Below are 26,638 nucleotides of genomic sequence, written 5' to 3'. Positions count from 1 at the left end.
TTGAATGAGCAGGTGTTCTCATTTTATATTTATTGATTTTTAGAGAAAGAGGAAGGGAGAGAGGGAAAGGGAGAGAAAATGGCAACCTTTTGGTGCACAGGAGAAAACCCAACCAACTGAGCCACACCGGCCAGGGCAAAGTATTCTTATTTTAAGTAGGACACTAAGGAAAGTCATCTCTGGAGGTGACATTTGAGCAGAATTCTGAATGAATTGTGAAATCTCTGGGAAAAGAAGGGGTGGCTGAAACAGAATGGGATATAGGGTAACCCATGGGCTAAATCATGTATGTCTTTATAAGACAAAGTAAGGAGTCTGGCTTTTACTTTGTGTGGCATGAATTCATCGGGGAGAGGAATATTGAGCGAGGAGGGACATGATTTAACTTAAATTTTAACAATACCCCTCTGGCTGCTGTGTTGAGAATAAACTATTGGGGGCAAGGACAGAAGTTGAGGGATATTTTAGGCCAGTGGTCAGCAAACCACGGCTCGCAAGCCACATGCGGCTCTTTGGCCCCTTGAGTGTGGTTCTTCCACAAAATACCACGTGTGGGCACGCACATACAGTGCGATTGAAACTTCGAGGCCCATGCGCAGAAGTCAGTTTTTGGCCTGGGAGAGTCTATTTTGAAGAAGTGGTGTTAGAAGCAGTGGGGGGTGTCGGTCGGGCGACGGAAGACACAGCGCAGGCGGGCCACGGGATATGCAGCGCGGGGGAGGCGTGCGCGATTCATGCACGAGTTGAGTGAGCCAGTCAGTCAGCAGTCTCATTGTGCAGTGGTTAGTGCTAGTCACGTCCACAAATCGTGCGCGGGTGACAAAAGTACCTACTCGAAGCATAAAGTTACCTGTATTTTTCCAACTAGCTGCAAATCCTACATTTTCAAGCATGAACCTTATCAAGAATAAATTGAGAAGTCGTCTTATTGATGAGAACCTGGAATCGTGCCTAAAATTAAAAACAACAACATACAAACCTGACTTACCCAAACTTTCCAAGGAGATGCAAGGCCATTATTCACATTAGTGTTTGTCAGTCATTGTCATGATTTAATTTTATGGATATTGTAAGGTAAATTGTAAGGAATTTAATTTTATCAATAAATAATATCATTATTAAGTATGATATCAAGTTTTATTCAACTTACCTATAGTTTAGCTAAGACAAAACTTTAAGTAAAGTTTATTAAGTTAATTTTAGGGAATGTTGTGGAGTGAAAGAAGATGTAGTGTCGAGGATTGAGAAAGGTATGTTGAGATGGTTTGGACATATAGAGAGGATGAATGAAAGGAGATAGATGAAACAAGTATACAAGACGAGTGTGGATGGGAGAGTTAGAAGGGGTCGACCTCAGCAAACGTACCTCAATCAGATTGAGGACATTTTTAGTAAAGGCCAGCTTAGGAGTACCCTAATTAAGTTAATAGCAATGTACCTACCTATATAGTTTAAGTTTAAAAAATTTGGCTCTCAAAAGAAATTTCAGTCGTTGTACTGTTGATATTTGGCTCTGTTGACTAATGAGTTTGCCGACCAGTTTTAGGCCATTGCAATAATCCTGGCCAGATTAATGGTAGCATGTCACAGAGAAGTAGAGGTGGAGATGGTGAGAAATGGTTAGATTAGATGGGCAGTTCTAAGCAAAAGTCCATTGGGGGAGAGTGAAAATTCAGGGTAATGGGGGCTTCTCATTGGCTGAGTGTGGTGGTTTCTCATTGGCTGGGCTATTGCCGGATTAGGAGAAAAACCTTCTTTCCTCCTACTGGGGTAGCAAAATAAACTTCTTCATGACTAGATTTGTAAACTAAGCTGTGATGGATGGTACCTTCCAGAGAGCTACATTTCAGGGCTTCCCCACTCCACTTTGAAAGAGGTTTCCTTTTATTCATTTTCACACCTCAATGGATTACAATAAAGGTTAGGTTTGGAGCCCGGACCAGTTTGGCTCAGTGGATAGAGCCTCGGCCTGAGGACTGAAAGGTCCCAGGTTCAATTCCAGTCAAGGGCATGTACCTTGGTTGCAGGTACATCCCCCGTAGGAGGTGCCTCTGATCGATGTTTCTCTCTTATCGATGTTTCTAACTCTCTCTCTCCCTTCCTCTCTGTAAAAAATCGATAAAACATATTTTTTTTAAAAGAGGTTAGGTTTGGAGAGGAAATTGGAAGTAAGGCTTTGGACACACAAAGTTGCCAATTAAGACATCCAACTGAGGTTGAGTCTATTTATATGAATTCTGAGTTCACAGAATTGATCAATGCTGCAAATACTCAATGGGCCCTAGCCAGTTTGGCCCAGTGGATAGAACGTAGGCCTGCAGACTGAAGGGTCCCAGGTTTGATTCCAGCCAAGGGCATATGCCCAGGTTGCCAGCTTGATCCCCTGTAGAGGGTGTGCAGGAGGCAGCCCATCAATGATTCTCTCATCATTGAGAGTGAGTTTCTATCACTCTCCCTCCCTCTCTGAAATCAATAAAAAATATGTATATTAAAAAAAAATACTCAATGGTTTTGAAAGCTAAGAGCCGGAATGGGACCATCTGAAAGTGTGGACAGAATCCCACCTCCAGGCCAGGGTTGGGGAGTACGTGTTGGGGGTGGGGGAGCTCATTGGGCGGTGGATGCTGTAATGGGGCCATGAGACCTCTATTAGGGACCCAGTTGCCTCCACGGGGAAAGGACTGGGTCTTAAATGGGATCGTCAGGAGTAGGGAGGCGGGTGGGCCACTTTCAGGCCGAGGGATCAGCCTTGGCAAAGACAAGATACAACCGGTATGGAAACAGTGAAGGCCACACCTGAGGTCAACAGGGCCGCGCACCCACGGTGTCTCGGCGCCAGGAAGCACTTCGCCTCTCCTCAAACTCCTCTCAGGCGGCCCAGACAGGATCCCACTAGACCAGGTCAAGGGGTGCTACCGGGACTACAGAATCCGCGGAGCCTCACGCAGCCAGCCGAGTCTCGCGAGAGCCCGGCCTCCCTGGCCCGGCATGCCCCGCGCCGCCGCCGCTACTGCCGCCGCCGCCGCCGCCGCGCCGCGGCTTGAGGGCGGAAGGCTGGGGGAGGGTAGCGGAGCCGGCGCCGCCATGTTGGGTCTGAGGCAGCTGCTGTAGGCACCGACGGAGCGAGCGGGCGTGCAGAGCGGCGACCGCGGCGTGGGATCTGCCTCTCTGCCAGCGGCCTAGAGCGGCGGCGGCGCCATGAGTGGGGGCACCCCGTACATCGGCAGCAAGATCAGCCTTATCTCCAAGGCGGAGATCCGCTACGAGGGCATCCTCTACACCATCGACACCGAGAACTCCACCGTAGCTCTCGCCAAAGGTACTTCGGGGCGGGGTGTCGGGCCTTGCGCCCAATCTGGGCTGCGCTCTGCTTTCGGTTTGCGGCCCCCTCGCTCCATCCCTGCCCCCTCCGCCGTCCTCCGGGAGGCCGTTCCCGGGCCCTGGCGTGGCGGGTCCGGCCGCGGCCTCCCCCAGGACTCCCTGGCTTCCACTGCCGAGGTCCGTGCCTTCCATCCGGGAACTACGCGACCCAGAGCGGGGCGGGCGGGCGGCCCTGAAGCCCCAGAACGGGCAGGAGAACGCGGAGAGACGTGTCTTCCAACTCTGAAATTCGGGGGTCTGTCGTCTCCGCGAAACAAAAGCCCGAGTAGTAAAGAATTTTTCCGCCTCGCTTGAATTTAGTGCTGATTTCTTAATTCTGCAGCACCATTTTCTCACGTTCTCAATTTCGATTTGTTGCGATATTCCTCGGGTGAACTGTAGGTGATGTGCTGAAACTTTGGGTTTGTTCTGTGATGCAGACAGTCCCGAGCAGCTCACATCCCTCCTGTCTCCTATGTAGTATTTACCTGTTAAACCGGAATCCTTCCCTAAGCCTGTTGTGCAACCACCTCTTTAAAAGTGCTTGCTGCACTCGCATTGACCTTGTTTCTGAAAGCCAGTGCGGAGCGGGGTTCAGGCTTGACCCAGGCCCGGTGTTCCGAAGGCGGCTGTGCGTGGTCCGTGGGCGCGGACCACCCGGCGGAGGCTCGCTGGGACCGGAGCTTTGGTGTTGAAGGAGGTGCCCTACCTATAGTATTTAGCAGAGCCACAGTGTGTGTGGGTTTTGTTTCCGTTTCGCGTGCTCTGAGCCTTCTTTCCGCCAGGAAACCAGAAGAAAATAAACGTTTTAGCTCTTCATCATGAAAGAAATCTCACCAGTTTGGCATACTTATGAGAGGGAAGCACTAATTAACTAAGGCAGTGGTTCTCAACCTTCCTATTGCCGCGACCCTTTAATACAGCTCCTCCTGTTGTGGTGACCCCCCCCAACCATAAAATTATTTTCGTTGATACTTCATAACTGTAATTTTGCTACTGTTATGAATCGTCATGTAAATATCTGATATGCAGGATGTATTTTCATTGTTACAAATTGAACATAATTAAAGCATAGTGATTAATCACAAAAACAATATGTAATTATGTGTTTTCCGATGGTCTTAGGCAACCCCTGAGAAAGGGTCGTTCGACCCCCGAAGGGGTCGCGACCCACAGGTTGAGAACCGCTGAACTAAGGTAATTTGCACAGCACATCTGGTAGACTTAGGGAATAAGAAGCTTGGTAGGGGAGGTCCGGGGATAGGAAGAAAATTTCTAAATCTGTTCTTAAAAAATTGAATCTTTAACTGGTAGGAGAGTAACTTCATAATATCAAACAAATATTTAATGACATGTTTGGATGCCCTGGTAGATCCCTTTTAATAGCACTGGTATTGGGGCAAATTTTATACTTGGGTAAGGAGTCTTATTTTGTTTCCTTTTCTGTTCTTTTCATTTTTTTCCCCCCAGATGATATTTAGCTGTTTTAGTTTTAATGACTTTATGAAATTATGAAATAGGCTCTCTAATGTTCTTGGTGCAAAAAGTAGTCCTTAATAAAGTGGTTCAATAACTTTTTAAAAGCCACTGTTTTACCTAATCTGGATTTTAAGGTATCTTGTTAGTTTAGTGACTTAGTTGACTGTGCCACCTTTACTCTTCTCAAAGAAAAGATCTATACATTTTTAAGATTTCTAATGTATTAACTCCAGCTTTTTAAAAATCTATGAATATACTCTTATATACAAGAATCTAAAAAGTCTATATTTTGTTAATGGCCCACATTTTTCAACAGCTTCTAAAGTCAATAAACATTTCATTAATCTGTTATAGTTAAATTCATATGCCAAACATAATTTGTTCCTTGTATCATGACTTGAGAAATGTGGTATAAGTACAATAAAAACACTTTTAATCATTTAATTTATATGACTTTGCTATTTAATCCTTATATATATAATGTATGCTTTTAAAAAAATCAGTATGAGTATTTAATATGTTTGGGAATTTAATTGTTTGCAAAAACTGGAATTAAATTGTTACATAACTGCCCAGTCAACATTGGACACTTATTTCAAGTTTCAAAATTAGAAGTGGGGTGTTTGATATTAAAATTATAGGATTTGTATGACTTCTTGAGTCATTTGATATCTGAAATTCCACCTTTTTCAAAATTTGGATGAAGAATGGCATTCTAACATTAAAGTCCAAAGTTTATTTGTGGAGGTTAGGATACAGTATGCATTTGGAATTAGAGATCCCAATTACTTTTTTAAACTGAAGATTGAGTTAATCTCTTTGAGTAACATTCTTAAAATTTTCTTTAGGATGTTAATTTTGTTTTTATCCCCTCTGAGGATAGTATTTTCCTTTTCCTACTTGGAAATATAACCACACATGTTGAAATGATACGTAGAAAAAAAATTTTAAAATACATTTTACTGATTTCAGAGAGGAGAGAGAAATACAAACATCAATGATGAGAGAGAATCATTGGCTGGCTGCCTCCTGCATGCTGCACACTGGGGATTGAGCCCGCAACCTGGCATGTGCCCTGACCAGGATTCAAACCGTGACCTCCTGGTTCATAGGTGGACGCTCAGCCACTGAACCAAATAGGCTGGGAAGTTTTTTGTTTGTTTGTTTGCTTTTTTAGCTTTCTAAAAATTTAATTGAATCTTGATATAATGGTCTAACTTTGGGGTAACACAAAGATGCCAAACTTCAAAGAAAAATGGAAGACATTTTCCAACAAGACAAATGATCTGTTCTGAGCTTCCTGAAGCTCCCTAATGCAGGTACCATTCCAAGTGAAGTCAACAGGAAGAGTATGCATAACTCTGAGCATCACTGTGGGTCTATCTCTTCACCTCCCATTCTCAGGGCAGAGGAAAGGTTCTCGCTTTGTCAGGCATTGTTTAACCAGTATGTGGTGAGATGTGCCTCTTTATTCGAGGGCTCCCAGACTGCAGTCCAATCACCTTGCTCCCTGGGTCACATGTAGTCCTGAAGCATGTACCATGTAATAGAAAGCCAAGTTTCAAGAATTAAAAATGGAGCTAGCCACAGTCCTGAGTGCTGTGAGGAAGGCAACAGGGTGTTCAAACAAAAGATTAATAAAAACAGTTGTCTACATAGTTACTGGCAGGGCTTGAAGATGATATTAAAATTCAAGCATGAAAGGGGTTCACCAGCACTCAGGAACTGGGCTGCCTGCTTGAAGTAGGGGCTGACATAGAATCCAATCTACTGAGGGTCTATACATGGTAATTGGCAGCAAACATGATAGAACAAAATGGCTCTTAAGGGAGAGCTTGAGGTTTGAGTCTGTTTTCTATGGCCGTGCCTAGTCAGCCATCCAGAGTTTGAAGGTCCTGTCATATGAGCAAGTGGCTATAAGCTGCCCGTAGAAGAAATTAGACCTATCACATTGCCTTCATGGCTAGCCAAAGTATTCAGTGGGAACCAGCTTGGATGGGTCCAGATCTTGGCTGTGTTTTCATAGGCACCAGTGAGCAAGAAATTCCCATGGATAGGCTCAAACTTGACACCAGTCACTAAGTTCTGATGAGCAGGGATGGTACAGATGCAGTGCCGCTGTCGTAGATCCCATTCTTTGCAGGTGTTGTCACCACTGCCAGTTGCAATGTGGTAGCCATTCCATAGATTTCCTTCAAGTGCCCTTTTAGGAACATGATATAACATCCTGTACGCAGGTCCCAACTAGGCAGTATTTTTAAACAGAGAACCTTGTAAATACCACCCAGGGCAAAACAGACATTGTCAACATCTGAGAAGACTTCCACACCCTGCATCTTCCCATCATGACTACCACCCTCTTAAGCTAGATGTAAATGTTATTCTGACATTTATAGTTTCATCTGAGTTTACATCCCTAAATAATAGAGTTTAGTTTTGACCATTTTTTAACCTTACATACATGGAATCATCTTGTATATAAAGGGGTTGTAAAAGTAGGTTTACAGTTGTTAAGGAAAAATATATAATCCTATATAATAAAAGCCTAATATGCTAAGTGTCCAGTCATCCATTCAACCAATCAAAGCGTAATATGCTAATGAAATGCTGAGGCCGCTCAACCGCTTGTTGTGATGTGCACTGACCACCAGGGGGCAGACGCTCTGACCGGTAGGTTAGCTTGCTGCTGGGGTCCGGCTGAGCGAGATGGGCTGGACATGTCCTGAAGCCCTCCTGTGGCCTCTCCCTGGCTGGCCAACCTCCCGCATCCCTTCCCGGCCCCAATCGTGCACCTGTGAGGTTCCTGGCCTGCGCCCTCTTGCAATCTGGGACCCCTCGGGATGTCAGAAAGCCATTTCAGCCTAATCCCACAGGCCAGGCTGAGGGATCCCACTGGTGCATGAATTCATACACCAGGCCTCTAGTACAAGAATAAAAAATAAGTACAGGAATAAACTTGTGGCCTTAGCTTGTTTGGCTCAGTGGATAGAGTGTCTGTCGGCCTGCGGACTGAAGAGTCCCAGGTTCGATTCTGGTCAAGGGCATATGCCCAGGTTGCCGGCTTGATGCCCAGTAGGGGTGGTGCAGGAGGCAGCCAATCAATGATTCTCTTTCGTCATTGATGTTTCTGTCACTCCCTCTTCCTTCCTCTCTGAAATCAATAAAAAATATATATATATTTTTAAAAATAAATAAACTTGCCGAAACTGGTTTGGCTCAGTGGATAGAGCATCGGCCTGCGGACTGAAAGGTCCCAGGTTCGATTCCGGTCAAGGGCATGTACCTGGGTTGCGGGCATATCCCCAGTAGGAGATGTGCAGGAGGCAGCTGATCAATGTTTCTCTCTCATCGATGTTTCTAACTCTCTATCTCTCTCCCTTCCTCTCTGTAAAAAATCAATAAAATATATTTTAAGAAAATAAAAAAATAAATAAAAATGTATACTATTAAAAAAATAAAAATAAAAATAAATAAACTTGTGTTTCATGTGCTTACAACTGTAAACCTACTTTTGCTCACCCTGTTTTTCATTTTGGGTTTTGTTGTGACATAGTATTTCATCATAACTAACACAGGGTTTATCTATTCTGCAGTTATTTTGGATATTCTGCGATTGATGTTTAAATTGTTTACAGGTTTTTTGGCTACTATGAATGCCTTTATGAACATTGTGTTTAAGTGCACTGATGCACATTTATGTAATTTTTTTGAGGTTATATTCTTTGAATTACAGGATCATGAGGAATATGTTGTCTTTATTAGGTAATGCCAAGTAGTTTTCCAAAGTAGTTCTTTACTAGTTTTTGTTTCAGTTATTAGTATACGAGAGTTCTAATTATTCCACAGCCCTCATCAACAAGGAATACTTAGGATCAGATATTTTAATTCTAGTCAATCTGGTGGGTATGTAGTTGTACCTGATTTCCCTAATTACAGTGAGATGCATACCTTTTCATATCTTGGTCATTTGGATTTCATCTTTCATGAAATGCCTTTGAAATTTTTTGACCATTTTTCTATTGAAATTCATGTATTTTTCCAGAGTTGGGTCTTTTGAATATGAATCTTTTACTGGATGTATCTGATGCAAATAATTTTTGTTACTTAATGGTTTCTTTTGATGAACAGAGAATTTCTTCATTTTGATACAAACATATTCATCATTCTTTTTCTTTATGGCCAGTGTTTCCCTCCCTCCCTTTCTTCCTTTGTTTTTTTACAGGAATTTTCCCCTCTTCCAAGATCATGGATATACTTTGATGGTCTCTTCAAAATGTCTTGCTTTGTCTTTTCACATTTAGGTCTACAGTGCACCTGAAGTTGACGTGTATGGTGTGAGATATTTAAATCTTTAAATTTAGTAAGGGATTCACTTGGTTTATATGGTCCCCCTAATTATATACCACATCTAACATAACTAGCCCAAAATTTCAAGAGTATTTTATAGTTCCAGATATTACTTATAATTTAAATTCATCAGGAACTATAAAATACTCTTAAAATTTTGGGCTAGTTATGTTAGATTAGGGTGACCATATGGACTGTTTGCCCTGGTGGAAAGTCCTTGTTTGTGCCTGTGGTCTGATATAAATATTAGGGCATCCCTTTTTAAAAAATACTTTTATTATGTTTTTTAAAATTGATTTTGAGAATGAGAGAAGCATCAATCAGCTGCCTCCTACACACTCGCTACTGGGGATTGAGCTCACAACCTGGGCATGTGGCCTGACCGGGAGTTGAACCAGTGACTTCTTGGTGCATGGGATGATGCTCAATCCACTGAACCACACCGGCTAGGCAGAACATCCATTTTCTCTTTTGAAAGTGTTTTAGTTTGGGTGATAAGTATTTTAGTATGGGTGATAAGTCACACTATAGCTAATAAAAAACCTAACCCCAAACATATTGCTAAATGGATAATGTCCTTTATTTTTTGCTAGAGATTTCACAGACTAGCTCTTAATTCTATAAAAATGAAATTAGGTAAGTTTGATAGGCTTTGATACTCAGAATCTTCTAAATGAATGTCAGGAAGTTTTAAAGACAACCTAGAAAGACTTTGATGTCTGAATTGTAGTTTGTCCTTGTCATATCTCTGAGTGTATTTTATTCCTAGCACTGATCATGACCTACATGTAATCTTCCTTGCTTATTTGTATATGTCTATTATCAGTCTTCACCTTCCCTCCCCCATAGAATGAGCTCCTGGGATGAACAAATGTTTCTTTAATGAATGAGTAAATGTAAACCATTTAGCATTTAGTTTGTTAACCTTGTAGAAATCTCTTAGGCATATCTCCAAATAATACTTTTCCTTGTTCACAATTGTATTTCTCTTTAAAAATAAAACACCTAACATACATTGCCCTCTCCCCTTCCAAAAAAGTAACCAATTTTGGAGAATTGGGGTACAAGAGGATATACTCCTATGAGAAAATGTATATTATTGGGGAGACAGTTTAATCTTATGGCTCAAGCTCAATTGTAATTTCTTTTTTAATATTTTTTAAATTGATTTCAGAGAGAAAGGAAGAGGGAGAGAGAAACATCAGTGTTGAGAGAGAATCATCAATAAGCTACCTCCTGTTACACCCACACTGAGAATCGAGCCTGAAACCCAGTCATATGCCCCAACCAGAAATTGAACAGTTACCTCAACCACTGAGCCACACCGGCCTGGCTCAGTTGTAATTTTCAAGAATCAATTCAGGATATTTGAGGAACTTGCAAAATTGTGACATACATGAATAGTTTGTGGAATATTTCCAATTATATATGTGAATATGATGCCCAAGCATATATTAGATGCTGGATACCAAGAAATTCTCCCCAGAGTGGAAGCTCCATGAAATCAGGATTTTTGTCTCATTCATTGTTCTATCTTTAGTATCTGGCACATAGCAAGCTCTTGGCAAATACTAGAATAAATGAAAGGATATTCGTAGTTACTAAAGATTTCTAATTATGGGAATTTCAAGATTCAAGGAAGTACACATAAATTTTAACACTGTTTAAATAAAATGGGCTAAGATGAATGAAATTTATATCTAACATATTTAGTTAGCTGTACCTGGATAATCCACTACTCAGATAAAAACCAGATTGCCACTGCAGTAGGAAAAGAAACTTTGTGAAGAAGAATCCTTATCTAACAAAAGCCTAATATGCTAAGTGTCCGACCATTCATTCAACCAGTCGCACACCAACCACCAGAGGGCAGACTCTCTGACCAGTAGGTTAGCTTGCTGCTGGGGTCCGGCCGATTGGGATTGGGTGAGATGGGCTAGACATGTCCTGGAGCCCTCCTGCGGTCCCTCCCCGGCCCCGATCATGCACCGATCATGCACCGTTGGGTCCCTCGGCCTGGCCTGGGCCCTCGCAATCCAGGACACCTTGGGGGATGTTGGAGAGCCAGTTTCGGCCAATCCCCGCAGGCCAGGCTGAGGGACCTCAACAGTGTATGAGTTCGTGCACCAGGCCCCTAGTGATTATATAAGCTAGCTGCTTTTCTTTCTTTTTCTTTTTTCTTTTTTTATCTTTCAAGCTTTTATTTAAGGGCACCGATTGAGGATGGATTTTAGATCTTGTTGAAAGCAGCCGCGTCCATGGACTGCATATACTGATAGTCCTCAAAAGCAGTGATCTGCTCCTCTAGCATGTCCAACTTTATCGTCTTCCACTACACACTGTATTTGAAGCTTTTTAATTCCATATGCCACTGGAACCAGTTTAGAAGAGCCCCAGTCCAAGCCATCTGCTTGAATGCTCCTGACACACTCCTCTAATTTTGCCATATCTGTCTCATCATCCCAAGGTTTCACATCTAATAAGATGGAAGACTTGGCAACAAGTGCAGATTTTTTGGCTTTCTTTGATTCATACTGTGCAAGGCGTTCTCTTAGCCTCTTTGCTTCTTCGCTTTCCTCCTCATCAGATCCAAAGAGGTCAATGCCGTTGTCGTCATCTTTACTGTCAGTAACTCCACTTCCTGTGGTGTCTTCCACATTAGCAGGGTTATACTTGCCCAAAGCTTTCTTCACTCCGGGCAGGCTGGCTTTCTCCTTTTCGTAAGACTTGATGTGGCAGGTGGTGGGCCAGAGACTGTTTCAAACACTGCCACATCTGCTTGGGATGGCACATACCCTTTGATGTAGCTCTTGTCCGCCAGGTAGTTGTTGAGCACCTGGAGGCCGGAGAGGCTTTTGAGGTTTCCAAAGCCCATGGCGTTGGCTGACCCAGGAGCTGGGTGGCAGCAGAGGAAAGTGGAACACGGGCTATCGCTAGTGAGCACTAAGAGGGAAAAAAGCTAAGCTAGCTGCTTTTAAAATGGTTTGTCCTTAAAATCAAGGGATTGATGGAGGAATATAAAAAAGGGTAAACTAGTAATAGAGTATTTCCGTAATTATCTTCTAAGTGTTGCCCATTGGCATAGCTTACCCACTTCTTGATTGTTAATTAGCTACTTAGTCATAAATTACAGTGAGAGAGTGGAAGATATGATGGATGCAATACCTGTGAAGTGCTGTATTGATTTTTTGCATTCTCACAGGAGTTGGGGACCTAAAATTAGCAGTTCATAAAATCACTACCTAGAATGTCAAAGATCTAGTGAAACTGCAAGCTGTAATTTCTTTTGGTTTGCCCTATTTAATCAGGTTGCCAGAACTTGGAGCCTTGGAAGCAGTTTATTGTTGCAGTATAGTCCATAGAAGTACTTGGTAATTATGGGAGTCTGAAGTCAGGTGCCAAAATTAACTGTGTGTTTTCGAGTGGAGTAAAATAAACCATGAATCAGAAGTAGAGAAAACAGCATAAAGCCTGAAAAAAAATAAAGTAGTAGAAGAAAGAGTAAAGAAATCTTATCTTGCTTTGTGCATGACATAATAGCAGTAGTGCAGATGATTTAACTTGAATGTATTACTCCATGTAGAAAATGCTCTCTATAGGAATAATTTACATTTTATTTTCTCTATGATGCTTTAAAGTATCACTTTGATGAACCATTTTTAAAACAATGTCATTGAAGTAAAAAATTGTAATGGGCAAAGTGTGATCTGTAGAATATTTTATTCACAAGGTTCTTATTCTCATTTTGTAGAGTGTGTGTTTGTTTCTGGAGGAAAATGTGACCCAAAAGGCCAGTTGAATACTTGGTAGCTCTTTGATCTTGGGCAACGTATTTAACCTTAGCTCTAACTTCTTTATTTTTTAAAATAAGTATAATAATGCCCATCTTTCAGAGTCATTCTGAAAATTAATAGCTAGCATCAAAAGTAACTAGTTTATTGTAGCACTTAATAGAGTAGCTATCTCATTGTTAATTAAATCAATCTAGACATGTTATCAGTTTCACTCTAAATATATATTCACTAATCCCATAGTCATCCTATATTTCCATAGTTCATCCATTTTTCTGCATGACTATTAGGTTTCTTCTGTTTTCCTCAGACCTTCACACCTCCTCCCCCATCTTTGCTTTCAGCCTGTGAAAGTTGCTTCCTATTTTAACAAGAGAAAAAGAGCAAACATGCAAATTTTGATGAGCTCGACCTACCAGTTACCTGCATCTGTGCCCAAAATGGCAACCTTGTCTCTCAATGTAGACAAACTATTCTTCTCTTTAAGGCCACCGTTCACTTGTACAGTAGGTGTCATCCCCTCTTGATGATTCAAGAACACTATTCCAGCAATTTTCTACTCTCCTATATATTCAGCTTTTCCTTCTCTACCAGATTTTTTCTGTCTTTTTATAGATAGGCTATTGTTTCACCCATATTTAAAAACAGCAACAATAAGACACTACTACTCTTAACAGCATTTACTCTTTTTCATCTTCTAGTTTTATCCTTTATACCAATACTTCTTGAAGTTTTCTGCACCACCTGTTTTTATTATTTTTTTGAATCCACTTTATTTAGGGTTTTTATTCCCACAAGTAAGAAACTGTTCTTATCAAGGTTACCAAAGACTTCTGTGTTACTAAATCCATTAGTTGTTTCTAATCCTCAGTCTACTTGACAGATCAGCAATATACTGCACAATTGGTCTTTTCACCTTGAAACACTTTCTTTTTCTTTTTCTTAATATATTTTATTGATTTTTTTACAGAGAGGAAGGGAGAGGGATAGAGAGTTAGAAACATCGATGAGGGAGAAACATCATCAGCTGCCTCCTGCACACTCCCTACTGGGGATGTGCCCACAACCAGGGTACATGCCCTTGACCAGAATCGAACCTGGGACCCTTCAGTCCACAGGCCGACGCTCTATCCACTGAGCCAAACTGGTTAGGGCTTCAAACACTTTCTTCACTTGACATCATTCTGATTTTTGTCTCAGACCTCAACTGTTTCCATCTCAGTCTCCTTTGTTGATTCTTCAGTTCTTAAACCTCTAAATGTTGGAGAGCTCCATGGTTAGTTGGTTCTTTCTCTCTCTCTCCCTCTCTTAAAAAATTACTTACACTCTGGCCAGTATGACTTGGTGGTTGGGTATCATCCCATGCACCAAAAAGGTCACTGGTTCAATTCCCTGTCAGGGTACATACTAAGATTTCCGGTTTGATCCTTGGTCAGAGTGCATGTGGGAGGCAACTAATGGATGTTTCTCTCTTCTTCCTTATCCCTTCCTCTCTCTAAAGTCAATGAAAACTAGAAAAATTATTGACTTATTTTATCATCTGTATTCTTCCCTTGATCTCATCTAGTTCATGGCTTCAAATACTATCTATACATTACTATTATCTCTAACCTGGACCTCTTCTCATAACTCCTAATTTGTACAGTAAATCCTCACTTAAGGTTGTCAGTGGGTTCTGTGACTTTAAGTGAAACAGTGTATAATGAAACCAATTATACTGTAGGCTAATTGATATAAACAAGCGTTAAGTTCCTACAACATCAATGTTAAAATGAAAAGATGTTATTCTAGAACCTGCTATGTATCAAACTGCCTCATTAACATCACCTGGAGAAATGTCTACTGGGCATCTACTCCACATGTCCCAAACCTGTTTCTCCATTAGGTTTCTCCATCTAATTGAATGACAGCCTTATTCTTTTAGTTGGTAAGACCAAAAACCTCTGAGTCATCTTTAAGTCCTTTGTTCCTCTCATACCTCATATGTTTCTGATCCTATCAGCTCTACTTTCAAAATATATCCAGAATTTGACCTCTTACCACCTCTACTGCTCTATTCTGGTCCATTATCTCTTACCAGTATATTTATAGATACCCACAGGTTCCTGTTTCTTGTTTACAGTGTTGGCCTTTTACTTGATTCTCTTTTCCCCTCAATATTTCTTGAGTGCATCTTTGTCATTGTAAAAACAAAGAACATGGAATGTGTGGGTAGCAAATTTTCTTAGTGAACCTGTAGTTTTCTTGATTACTTAATTGATTGGTCAGCTATATTAATTCCAAATTCAGAATCTTTTTTCTATAGAACTTTGAGGTTATTGGTTTATTGCCTTCTAACATTCTAGTGTTGCTAATGCCAATGTGATTCTCAGTCACTTACTCTCTGGAGATTTTATTCTTGGAGTTCAGAAGTGTTACAACACTGGTGTGTGTTTTTCCTGAGTGGTTCTCTGTGGATCTTGTAAATCTGAAGAGTTAGGTCTCTTTAACATAATAAATTGTCTGCCTGTCTCTATCTGTGTTTCTCTCTTTTTGACTCTCAGATTAGTTTCTGTTTTATTTCTGTCCCTCCCACCGAGTGTGTGTGTGTGTGTGTTTTAATTTTTATTGAATTCATTTATCTTCTTTCCTTATGTCGTGTATTCATATCTCTGTCTCTTGGTTTTGTAGTTTGGGAGATTACAATAAAAAATAACCACAAGGAATAATGATCAACTGAAAGCAGTTTCACTCAAGATTAAATTTAGATTACAGATTGGACATACTTTTTCTTCCTGTTGATAAATCCTAGTAAAACTTCATGAGAGTGACTTCTTTTTAAAAGGCATAAACCCATAAAGGACAGAGTCAATTTTCACAGGAGACAACACAATTTTGGAGGCTGAAAAGCAAATGGATGAGTTTAAATGACTTCTTAGCAGAATTGAGAAAGCTGCAATATAAGGAGGCAGTGGGTAAAGCCAGTAAGTGACTTGATTTCCACCCAAACTTCTAAAAGGCTCAGGAATTGGCATCACCAGGTGCTAATAGAAACTAGAATACTGAAGTAATCAGGGGTGAAGATGGAATTAAAAACTGGAAGATTAACTCAATTTGTTTCAGTAGTGGTGATATTTCCAATCCCCTCTTGCATGTTATATAATTGGATAGCTACTCCTCTTGAGCTCTGGTACTCTCTGGAGAGCATAAGAGAGATTCTGGAGAAACCTAGACACAATTAAGATCACAGGTAATCTACCACACTAAAGATAGCCTGAAGCAAATGGGGGAAATAGAGGGAAAGCTGGTATCTGCCTGGTGCTTATTATTTGATAAGCTATTAATACAGGAGAATTACTGAGTGCCAACTCTGATTACATGCTAGACACTATGCTAGGTGCTAGGAAACAAAAGAGCAATACAGACCAAGGTTCTTGAGGATACTGCATCTATCATAAGGTTCCTTTGAATTGGGATGCTCTTCCCCTACTCTTTGCATGGCTGTTGAAGAAGTGAGCAATGCAACAAATTATGATAGAAGTCACAAAGGAAAGAGAAGAACAGATCTGGAAGGCTCGAGTGCTGATGAAAAATGTGTCAGATAACAATTTAGGAACCCCTATCCCCCAAATCCCTTTTTATTTAGCTTCTTCTGATAAATTTATCTTACTCAGTTTGTCATTTGAATGACATGCTAACAAGTCTGAGTTTTCTTGGTGTGTTATAGGGAGTCATTGAAAGAGTTTAGCCAATAAAGTGGCATTCCAGAATACAGCTTTAGGAAATTAGTGTAAAATTTGATTGGGGGTGAGGGTGGAAGCTGACAGTAGTGAGGTCAGTTGGAATCTTTTTTTTTTTTTTAACATTTTTTTTATTGATTTCAGAGAAGAAGGGAGATTATATATATATATATATATAAATTATGAGAGAAAATCATTTATCGGCTGCTTCCTGCATGCCCCCAGCTGGGGATCAAGTGCCCAACCTGGGCATGTGCCCTGACCAGGAATCGAACTGTGACCTCCTGGTTCGTAAGTCAATGCTCAACCACTGAGCCATGCTAGCCAGGCTCAATTGGAATCTTTTAAGAGAAAATGTAGGCCTAAACTAGTTAAAATCGAGAGGAAGGAACAGATACATGAGAAATTAGAGAATGGGTAGGACTTTTAAAAATGGACTGGACAAGCCTGGCTGGTGTTGCTCCGTGGTTGAGCATCGACCTATGAACCAGAAGGTCACAGTTTGATTCCTGGTCAGGGCACATGCCGGTGTTGAAAACTTGGTCCCCAGTAGGAGGCATGCAGGAGGCAGCCAATCAAATGATTTTCTTTCATCATTGATGTTTCTATCTCTCTCCCCCCTCTCTTCCTCTCTGAATCAATAAAAATATAGTTCTTTAATAATTGGACAAGAAACAGAGAGGAATTGGGCAGTAGTGCATATAGTGGTTTCTATCAACCAAATTGGGAATGGATCAGGAGGGAATCAGGTTTATCCTTTTGGATTTTGCTTGAACTTTACTAGTCCTGCAAAGCATTCCCTGATTATCCTAGCTAGGAAGTATTTGGTGCACCCATGTTCTCATTTTATCTTCTCTTTTCTGTGTGTGCTTATCAGCTTTTCTTATTGTTTCAGTATCTTTTCCTTCGTTGTATTCTTTGTATATGGCAAATTAACTGTTGACCACATGAAGGGTTATTTCTGAAAATTTTCCTTGGTCAGAAATTGCATAGTAGAATAACTTAATATTTCATAGAAAAAGACAGTATGATAAATGAAGACAGTATTAAGGATATTGTGTTCTCTCAGATTGGTAATAATGAATATAGATCTATTTCTTTTGCCATTCTATGATTTATAGGAATGTTTCAAGATCTTTCTTATCTACAATTTCAAAGAGATTCTTCTAAATGTGTTTTTGTATTATTGCTTTTGTTATTGTATCACCATCTAAATTTTTAAATTTTTTTAAAATTTGTTTTACGGTTCTCTCTTCATGCCTCTCTCCTAAATTCTTATTATCACTAGTAATTATTATCTTACACTCAGTCTGAAATTCTCATGGTTGAGGAAAAGATAATGTCTGGGTAAACCTACATGTGTTAGTAATCCAGGGGGAAGAATCTTGCATGGAGGAAGCAAGTAAAGTTGCAAATGAGAGGAGCTAATTAACGGAGCAAGGTCTCAAATCTATAATTATGGGAGATGACTGGGTGAAAAGAAAAATATAGGGGTTCCGCAGGCAGTGTCCCTTGGTGGGGACAGGGTGGAGCTGGAGGCACTGACGTATCCATGTGGCCACCTGCTGAAGCCTGGTGAGCATGGGAAGGGGAAGCCCTTTAAGTTCCTAGGAATTTTAGATGTCGAAAGTATTTCCTGTACACAGGACTTGGTATTACATGCTTCGTTAGGATCTGTTGTAGCTGGCCTTGGACATTTTTTATTAGATATTAGAATTAAAAGATTGTGTGGTGTTGGAGTAGGAGGATTTATCTTGGTGACTTTACGATGCTGGTTCTATTGTAGGTATAATTATGCAAAGCTAAAAATCCAGGAAAGAATCACCAGAGAAGGAATTAAAAATAAGATTTTATGTGAAAGTACCCACCTTGGTCCTAAAAGAAAGCAAACCAACAGCCACAGCAGCAATTGAGTGGGGTTTTGAGCATAGAAACCCAAATACAACTCACTGAAGTCAGTGTGAACAAAGTAGAGATCAACTATGTAAAACATCATATGTACCATAAGAATGCTTTCAATCAAGTAAATGAAGTATATGTATGTTGTAAAAAAAAAAGAAAGGAAGGAAGAAATATAAGGGTCTTTCCCAGAAGACTGCAAGGAAACGTGAAGAACATATTATTTCATATTATTTCCACGTGGAAATATCACTGGTAGAGTTATGTGATGGTAAATTTTGTGTCAATTTGGCTGGGCCACAGTGCCCAGATATTTGGTCAAATATTCTGGATGTTTCTGTAAAAGTGTTCTTTTGGATGAGATTAATATTTAAGTCTATAGACTCTGAGTGAAACAAATTTCCCTCCATGATGGAGATGAGCCTCGTCTAATCAGTTGAAGGTCTTACTAGAACAAAGACTGATTTCCTCAGAGTAAGAAAGAATTCTGTCAGCAGACCACCTTTGGACTCCAACTGCAACTCTTTCTTAGATCTCCAGCCTGCCAGCCTATGATGCAGATTTTGGGTTTTCACAGCCAGTTCTTTAAAATAAATATGTGTGTGTGCACATCATGTTGGTTCTGTTTATCTGGAGAACCCTGACAAATACAAGCAGTAAAGTAGTGTCGAAAGCTGAAATTTAGTATGGGTTGGATGTGGGGAGGAGCTACAGTAGAGGACAGAAAACCTGCTCTATGTATTGAGAATAATGAGCTTGGTTGGAACTTAGATTAGGATAAGTGGGTTTGGACCAATTCTTAAAACTGATACTTGAGGAGTTTTAACTAAAACTACATCATAGATTTTATTCTAATTTTTTATTTGAACTTAGCCTTATTTTCCTTACTTTGGGGCATTTCTTAACTAATTTAGTCTTGTTTATTGCTGTCACATTTTGGTCTTCAACAGACTTGCTTTTCTTCTTTATCAATTGCTATCAGAGTCTAATTTAAAATTTTTAGTTTGTGTCAAAAATGAAGGCTTGTGGAAAATATTAATGATTTCACTTGGGGGTACTAAGTATACTTAATTATGTATATGTTTATAACATTAAATTTAGAAAGCTTTGGTATTTTATAATATAGATACTGTATGGGGAAATTGGTCACTACAACTCTTCTCTCTAGCTGCACATCCTTCTGGATGACCTTCCAGACAAAGCCGGGGCTGCGAGGGAAGCCCGGGTCCCAGGTGCCGGAAAGAAGCCAGTGCCAGCAGCCGTGGAAACAAAGGCCTACTCTTGCATGATCTTCATGCATCGGGCTTCTAGTATCCTATCTAATAAAAGTGTGATATGCAAATTGACCATCACTCCAACACACAAGATAGCCACCCCTATGTGGTCAAAGATGGCCACTCTCATGTGGACACAAGATGGCCGGCAGGGGAGGGTAGTTGGGAGGGACCAGGCCTGCAAGGGAGGTCAGGTGGGAGCAATCAGGCCTGCAGAGGAGGGCAGTTAGGGGCAACCAGGCTGGCAGGGGAGGGCAGTTAGGGGCAATTGGACCGACAAGGGAGCAGTTAGGCGTCGAGCAGGCTAGCAGGAGTGTGGTTAGGGGGTGATCAAGCTGGCAGGCAGAGTGGTTACAGGCAATCAGGCAGGCAGGTGAGCGATTTGGAGCCAGCAGTCCTGGATTATGAGAGGGATGTCCGACTACCAGTTTAGGCTCGATCCCTAGGGGTCCCAGATTGGAGAGGGTGCAGGCTGGGCTGAGGGACACACACACACCCTGTGCACGAATTTCATGCATCAGGCCTCTAGTAGGATATAAAAGCCTAAGTGACCGAACGACCAGAATGACTAGTTGCTATGACACGCACTGACCACCAGGGGGCAGACACTCAACACAGGAGCTGCCCCCTGGTGATCAGTGCACTCCCACAGCAGGAGCACCACTTAGCTGACTGACCCATCTCGGCGGCCCATCAGCCTGGCGGCAGTCACTCATTCCCTTAGTAGTCTTGCAGGCCCAATCTCCAGAGAATGGACCAGGCACTGACGACCAGAGCCGCCGGCCTCCTGGAAGTCGGCCTCGGACACCATGGCCACTTCCCCTCCCTAGATGGTCTGCAAGGAAGAAAGAATATAAAAGCGGTTGCCAGATGGCCCCTGACAACCAGTATGAACGTCAGTGGGACAGATCCGGATCCCAGGCCGGCAAGGGCATCCCACTGCCTGCCCAGAGGGCCAGTCGTGTCCCGGTTCCCCCCTCAGGACACCACCCATGCACGAATTCATGCACCAGGCCTCTAGTTCAGTCTTAAAAAGGAAATGCTGATACATGTTAGTTAGAATGAAACTACAAAGCATTATGCTAAGTAAAAGAAGCCAGACACAAAATGTCTCACATTGTATGTTCCTTTAATTATCCAGGGTAGGAAAAGCAGATACTGGTTACTGGGGGTAGGAGGTAATGGGGAGGGATTACTTAATGAGTAGGCATACTCTAGGGCCATGAAAAAAATTTGAAACTGAGAGGTGGTGGTCACACGACATTATAACTATACTAAATGTCACTGAATGGTTATTGTACATTGTATACTAGAGGCCCGGTGCATGAAAATTTGTGCATTGGGCAGCGGTTGTCCTTCAGGTGGCCTGCCCCCTCTCACAGTCCGGGAGCCCTCAGGGAAGTGGGCCTAAGCCGTAGTCTGGCCTCCCTCTGCAGGAGGTGACCGGGCTGATCAGGGGAAGGCGCCACCCCCATCACCCCACTGCTGCTGCCACTACTGGCCACGATGGCTGCGAGGCCTGATTGTGCTGGCTAAGACTTCTGAATAGCAGTGGGGAAAGTGAGCATCCTTGTCTTGTTTCTGATCTTAGGGGAAAGTTTTCGTCTTTTATCATTGAATATGTTAGCTGTGGGTTTTTCATATACTGGTATGCCCTTCATGTTAAAGAAGTCCCCTTCTATTCCAAGTTCACTAAGTGTTCTTATCATGAAATCGTGTTAAATTTTGTCAAATGTTTTTTTTCTACATCTGTTAAGATGATTGTGTGGGACTCTACCTTTCAGTCTATTAATGTGGTATATTACACTGAATTTGTTAAACCACCATTGCATTCTTAGGATAAAATCCCAATTGATCAAGGTATATAATTTTCTAAATGTACTGAGGATTAGTTTGCTAGTATTTTTTGTTTTTGTTTTTTTAGAATTTTTGTGTTTAGAATTTTTTTTTTAGAATTTTTTTAGAATTTTAAATTTTTTTAGAACTTTTTTTAGAATCAATCAAAGAGAGATTGACTTGTAGTTTTCTTATGGTCTCTTTGTCTGACTTTTGGTATCAGGGTAATGCTGGCCTCCTAGAATGTGTTAAAAAGTGGGGTTTTTTTGTTTTGTTTTGTTTTTTGAAGGAGTTTGAATAGGGTTGATCTTAATTCTTTTTTTAATGTTTGATAAAATTCACCAGTAAAACCATCTGGTTCTGGCTCTTTGGAGGTTATCGATTACTAGTCCAATCTCTTGTAGGTCTGTTGAGATTTTCTGTTTTTCTTTTTTTCTTGAATCACTTTTGGTAACTAGGAATTTTTCTGTTTCATCTAGATTATCTAGCTTGTTTTGGCATATGATTATTTTATAAGCCTTTTAATTTCCATAAGACTGGTAGTAGTATCCTTGTTCTTATTTCTGATTTTAGTTATTTGCATCTTCTCACTTTATCCTTGGTCATTATAGCTAAGGTTTCTATATTTTATTCATCTTTTCAGAAAACCAACTTTTAGTTTTGTTGATTATTTTTCTGTTCTTTTTGTTGTTTATCTCGGCTCTTATCTGTATTATTTACTTTGCTGAATTTGGGATTTATTTTGGGGTTTTTCAAGTTTCTTAAGGTATAAAGTTGATTTTTTTTTAGAATATAAAGCAATTAATCTATCTTTTGAATATGTGATTATCGTTAGTCCTTAGGAAGCTATGGAGCTTCTCTATGATTTTGTAGAGGAAGGGCTTTGGCTTTTCCCCTCCTCTGCTTCAGGATAAGCTAATCTATTACTTTGGAGGGCTGGGACATTATACATTGTGTGGTGGTGGTAGTGGTGGTGGTAGTGGTAATGGTGGTGATCCTGAGGTTAGGAGGAAGATTGATTCAGTTGTAATTTTCTTAGTAGTTCTGCTTTTTCTAACTCTTTAGCCTTCCTTTTGGATAAAGGACAAAATGTAAAACCTGCCTCTTATTCCTGCCCTGATACAGTACTGTTTGGCAACCAGGGGAAAGGGAATTTCAACTTTTTTTCCACATCTGTGCCCCTATCCTCATCTACCAAGTTTGTGGGTACCAGTAAAAATTTCTAAGGACATGCTACATACAGTTTCTGGGATTCATCTTCCAGTTTAGACTAACTCATTCAGCATCTGAAAGATACTTACTTAACAAAATTGCATGGTATGAGTTTGAGATCATTTCCTGGCTTGGGGATACTTTTAACTTTTTTTATTAGCCTAAGGGAAGGATAGTCTTCTGTAAACCTACACCTATGCCACCATCTGTCCTGGAAGTCTCATAAGTACTAGAAAGAATTTTTAGGATTAAAAAGAGGTATTATTTAAACTGAAATAACATTCATCTTCAGTCTAGCTTTGGATCAATTCTGCGGAAAAATGCATACATTCAAAACTTTGCATTATGTTGCGTTTACTTCCTCTAGGATGCTCTTTAAATGGATAATATATGATCTTTCAGACTTTTCTTATTTGAAACTTCTATACAGATGCAGGCATTTTTAGAACTTTGGGATTTTGTGGACTCTGTAAATCTTCACACACTGGCCTCTCCTCTCCACTCCCACTTCCCCCCACCACACACACAGGAAATGTCACATAGGTTTCCAATTTTCTATTTTGCTGAATGAGGACATTAAAAATAGATCAAGCCCTAATCGGTTTGGCTCAGTGGATAGAGCGTCGGCCTGCAGACTGAAAGGTCCCGGGTTCGATTCAGGTCAAAGGCATGTACCTTGATTGCGGGCACATCCCCAGTAGGAGGTGCGCAGGAGGCGGCTGATCGATGTTTCTCTCTCATCGATGTTTCTCTCTCATCGATGTTTCTAGCTCTCTATCCCTCTCCCTTCCTCTCTGTAAAAAATCAATAAAATATTTCTTTAAAAAAATAGATCAAACTGAAAATAAGTAAATAAAAAATAAATCAACATTTCCTCTCACAAGTACCAAAGATATCTTCTATAATAATAAAAGTGTAATATGCTAATTAGACTGGATGACCTTCCAAATGAAGCCGGGGCTGCGAGGGAAGCCCGGGTCCTGGGTGCCAGAGGGAAGCCGGTGCCGGCAGCCAGGGAAAGGAAGGCCTACTCTTCCACAAATTTTGTGCATCAGGCCTCTAGTAAATAAATAAAAATCTAGGAAGAACACAATCTTATAATACAGTCTTTGTTTAAACTGAATACATTTGGCTCTAGGCAAAACTCACTTTATTCTTCTTTTTTAAAAAAATTATTTAGCTACGAATTAATGAGTACTATCTCATGGGTGACATTTAAGAACTGCTGCTTATACTTGGAACAATACACTTATAAGAGGTACTACCTGAATATGATGAATAGGCACATATCTTATATCCTCTGTTTTCTTACCAGTTCGGTCCTTTGGTACAGAAGACAGACCAACAGATCGTCCAATACCACCTCGAGATGAAGTCTTTGAATACATAATATTCCGCGGAAGTGATATTAAAGACCTCACTGTTTGTGAGCCACCAAAACCACAATGTTCTTTGCCTCAGGACCCAGCTATCGTTCAGGTAACTGATAATAAGTTTGTCTTGGCGTTCAAATAAACTTGATGCACATGGCTAGCCTTGGCTTTTGCTGTTCCTGGGTTTTCAGGGGTTTTTGTTTGTTTGTTTGTTTGTTTGTTTGTTTGTTTGTTTTCTCAGTTGAATGCCCATATATAGCTTACCATTTTCTATTTCCCTAGATACCTAAAATACCTGGATAATGTTTCATCTAGGTTTTTCTCTCTAGAGCATAAGAAACTAAATAAAGTCTGAAATAGCTAATGAATTTATTTTTATTATAAAATATTTTCTAATTTCAACATCAGTTAAAATATTTTATCGCGATCTAATTATATGAGAAACACTATTCAAACCACTATATATAAAAGTCAATCCTCGCTCTAGCTGGTTTGGCTCAGTGGATAGAGCGTCGGCCTGCGGACTCAAGGGTCCCAGGTTCGGTTCCGGTCAAGGGCATGTAACTTGGTTGCAGGCATATCCCCAGTGGGGAGTGTGCAGGAGGCAGCTGATCAATGTCTCTCTCTCATCGATGTTTCTAATTCTCTATCCCTCTCCCTTTTTCTCTGTAAAAATCAATAAAATACATTTTAAAAAAAAGTCAATCCTCACTCCACCCTCTGAGCTTCTTATTATAATTATTCTCAGTTTTTACAAGTGAGATTGGGATAGAGCCACAATTTGAACAAACTCAGGCAGTTGGCTCGAATCCAGGATCTGTGCCACTATATTAATTCTCATGTGGTTCATATTAAAAACCAAGGTGGTGCCCTAACCAATTTGGCTCAGGGGATAGAGCGTTGGCCTGCGGACTCAAGAGTCCCAGGTTCAATTCCGGTCAAGGGCATGTACCTTGGTTGCGGGCACATACCCAGTAGGGAGTGTGCAGGAGGCAGCTGATCGATGTTTCTAACTCTCTCTCTCCCTAACTCTCTGTAAAAAATCAATAAAATATATTTTTTTAAAAAATAAAAACCAAGATGGTGATGGCTACTCTTAGGTATATTAGGTTTGGGGGCAGGGGAGTAAAATCACATTATATGTTATACAATATACATGCAACGTTATATAAGATAACCAAACATAGCACTGGCCAGGTGGCTCAGTTAGTTGGAGCGTCATGGTCAGGGCACGTACAAAAGGCAACTGATCAATGTTTCTCTCTCTCTCTCTCTCAAATTAATAAAATGTGTCCTTGGGTGAGGATTTTTTTAAAAAAGAGAGCCAAACATTAAAAAATTTTAATGTACAGACATATTCAGTTTCCTAAATAAGGTATTTAAAAAGAAGACTTAAGTATTCTCAGTGAGAGAAGTAAAAAATTGAGTATTTTAGCCTTAGCCAGTTTGGTTCAGTGGATAGAGCGTCAGCCTGCAGACTGAAGTATCCCAGGTGCGATTCGGGTCAAGGGCACATGCTCGGATTGCGGGTTCAGTTCTCAGTAGATGGCATACAAGAGGCAGCTGATGAATGATTCTCTCTCATCATTAATGTTTCTATCTCTCCCTCCCTCTCCCTTCCTCTCTGAAGTGAAGTGAGATTGGGATAGAGCCACAATTTGAAATATATATATTTTCTAAATATATATATTTTTTAATTGTGTATTTTATTTAAAACAGAAACACATATATCTAAAAGATTTTAATTATGGATTAAAAAGGATGTCCAGGGAACAAACTGAAAGCTCTGGTGCCCAACCCCACCTCCGGCCCTGGCCCGGGACCCCCTCCCCTCCCAGGATCCCCTGGGATTCCCCACCCCTAAAAAACAAAAGAAAAGAAAAAAAATAAAATAAAAATAAAGAGGATGTCCATTACAGTACCTGTTTTCATTTTACATTTTAATTGGAAGCATATAGAAACTGTCAGCTATAATGCAGAAGAAGCAGGTCTTAAGAATATTTTTACTTGAGGGCATAGCTGATTAAAACCTTGTGGCCCCCTTGGTTTTCCTCCTGAATTCATTTCTTTCTTAACCCTTTTTCTTATTAGAAGTCTTTGTTTGGCCCTAGCTGGTTTTGCTCAGTGGATAGACCCTCAGCCTGATGACTGAAGGGTCTCAAGTTTGATTCCAGTCAAGGGCACGTAACTCTACCTCTACCAATCCATGTGCTTCTCTCTCTCAGTCTTTCCCCCTCCTTTCCACTCTCTCTAAAAATCAATGGAAAAATATCCTCGGTTGAGGATTAAAAAGTAAATAAAACCCCTGGTTTAAAAAAAGTCTTTGGTCATTTGCGCTAAAAGATGCT

General features: G+C 40.7%; 1 protein-coding gene and 1 pseudogene across 5 annotated transcripts in view; one reads left to right on the top strand and one right to left on the bottom strand.

Annotated features, from left to right (window-relative positions):
• The first annotated feature begins 3,020 nt into the window (after window positions 1-3,020).
• The window catches only part of LSM14A (LSM14A mRNA processing body assembly factor), a 145,719-nt gene continuing 122,101 nt past the window's right edge, over window positions 3,021-26,638 (top strand). For 3 of the 5 annotated variants that reach the window (XM_036345996.1, XM_036345998.1, XM_036345997.1), the window contains exons 1-2: window positions 3,024-3,319; window positions 24,233-24,396. In XM_036345996.1, coding sequence (XP_036201889.1) covers window positions 3,199-3,319; window positions 24,233-24,396 — 285 coding nt within the window. In that variant the 5' untranslated portion in view covers window positions 3,024-3,198. Of the gene's footprint in view, window positions 3,320-24,232; window positions 24,397-26,638 lie in introns of all 5 variants that reach the window. The other 2 variants (XM_036345999.1, XM_036345994.1) reach the window with 2 other exon arrangements.
• Window positions 11,417-12,061, bottom strand: LOC118674338 (annotated as a pseudogene).

This window comes from Myotis myotis, unplaced genomic scaffold, assembly GCF_014108235.1.
Source record: "Myotis myotis isolate mMyoMyo1 unplaced genomic scaffold, mMyoMyo1.p scaffold_m19_p_19, whole genome shotgun sequence".
In the NCBI taxonomy this organism is placed as follows: Eukaryota; Metazoa; Chordata; class Mammalia; order Chiroptera; family Vespertilionidae; genus Myotis; species Myotis myotis.
The sequence above is the reverse complement of the archived record's forward strand: the minus strand, read 5'-3'. Positions and strand labels throughout refer to the sequence as shown.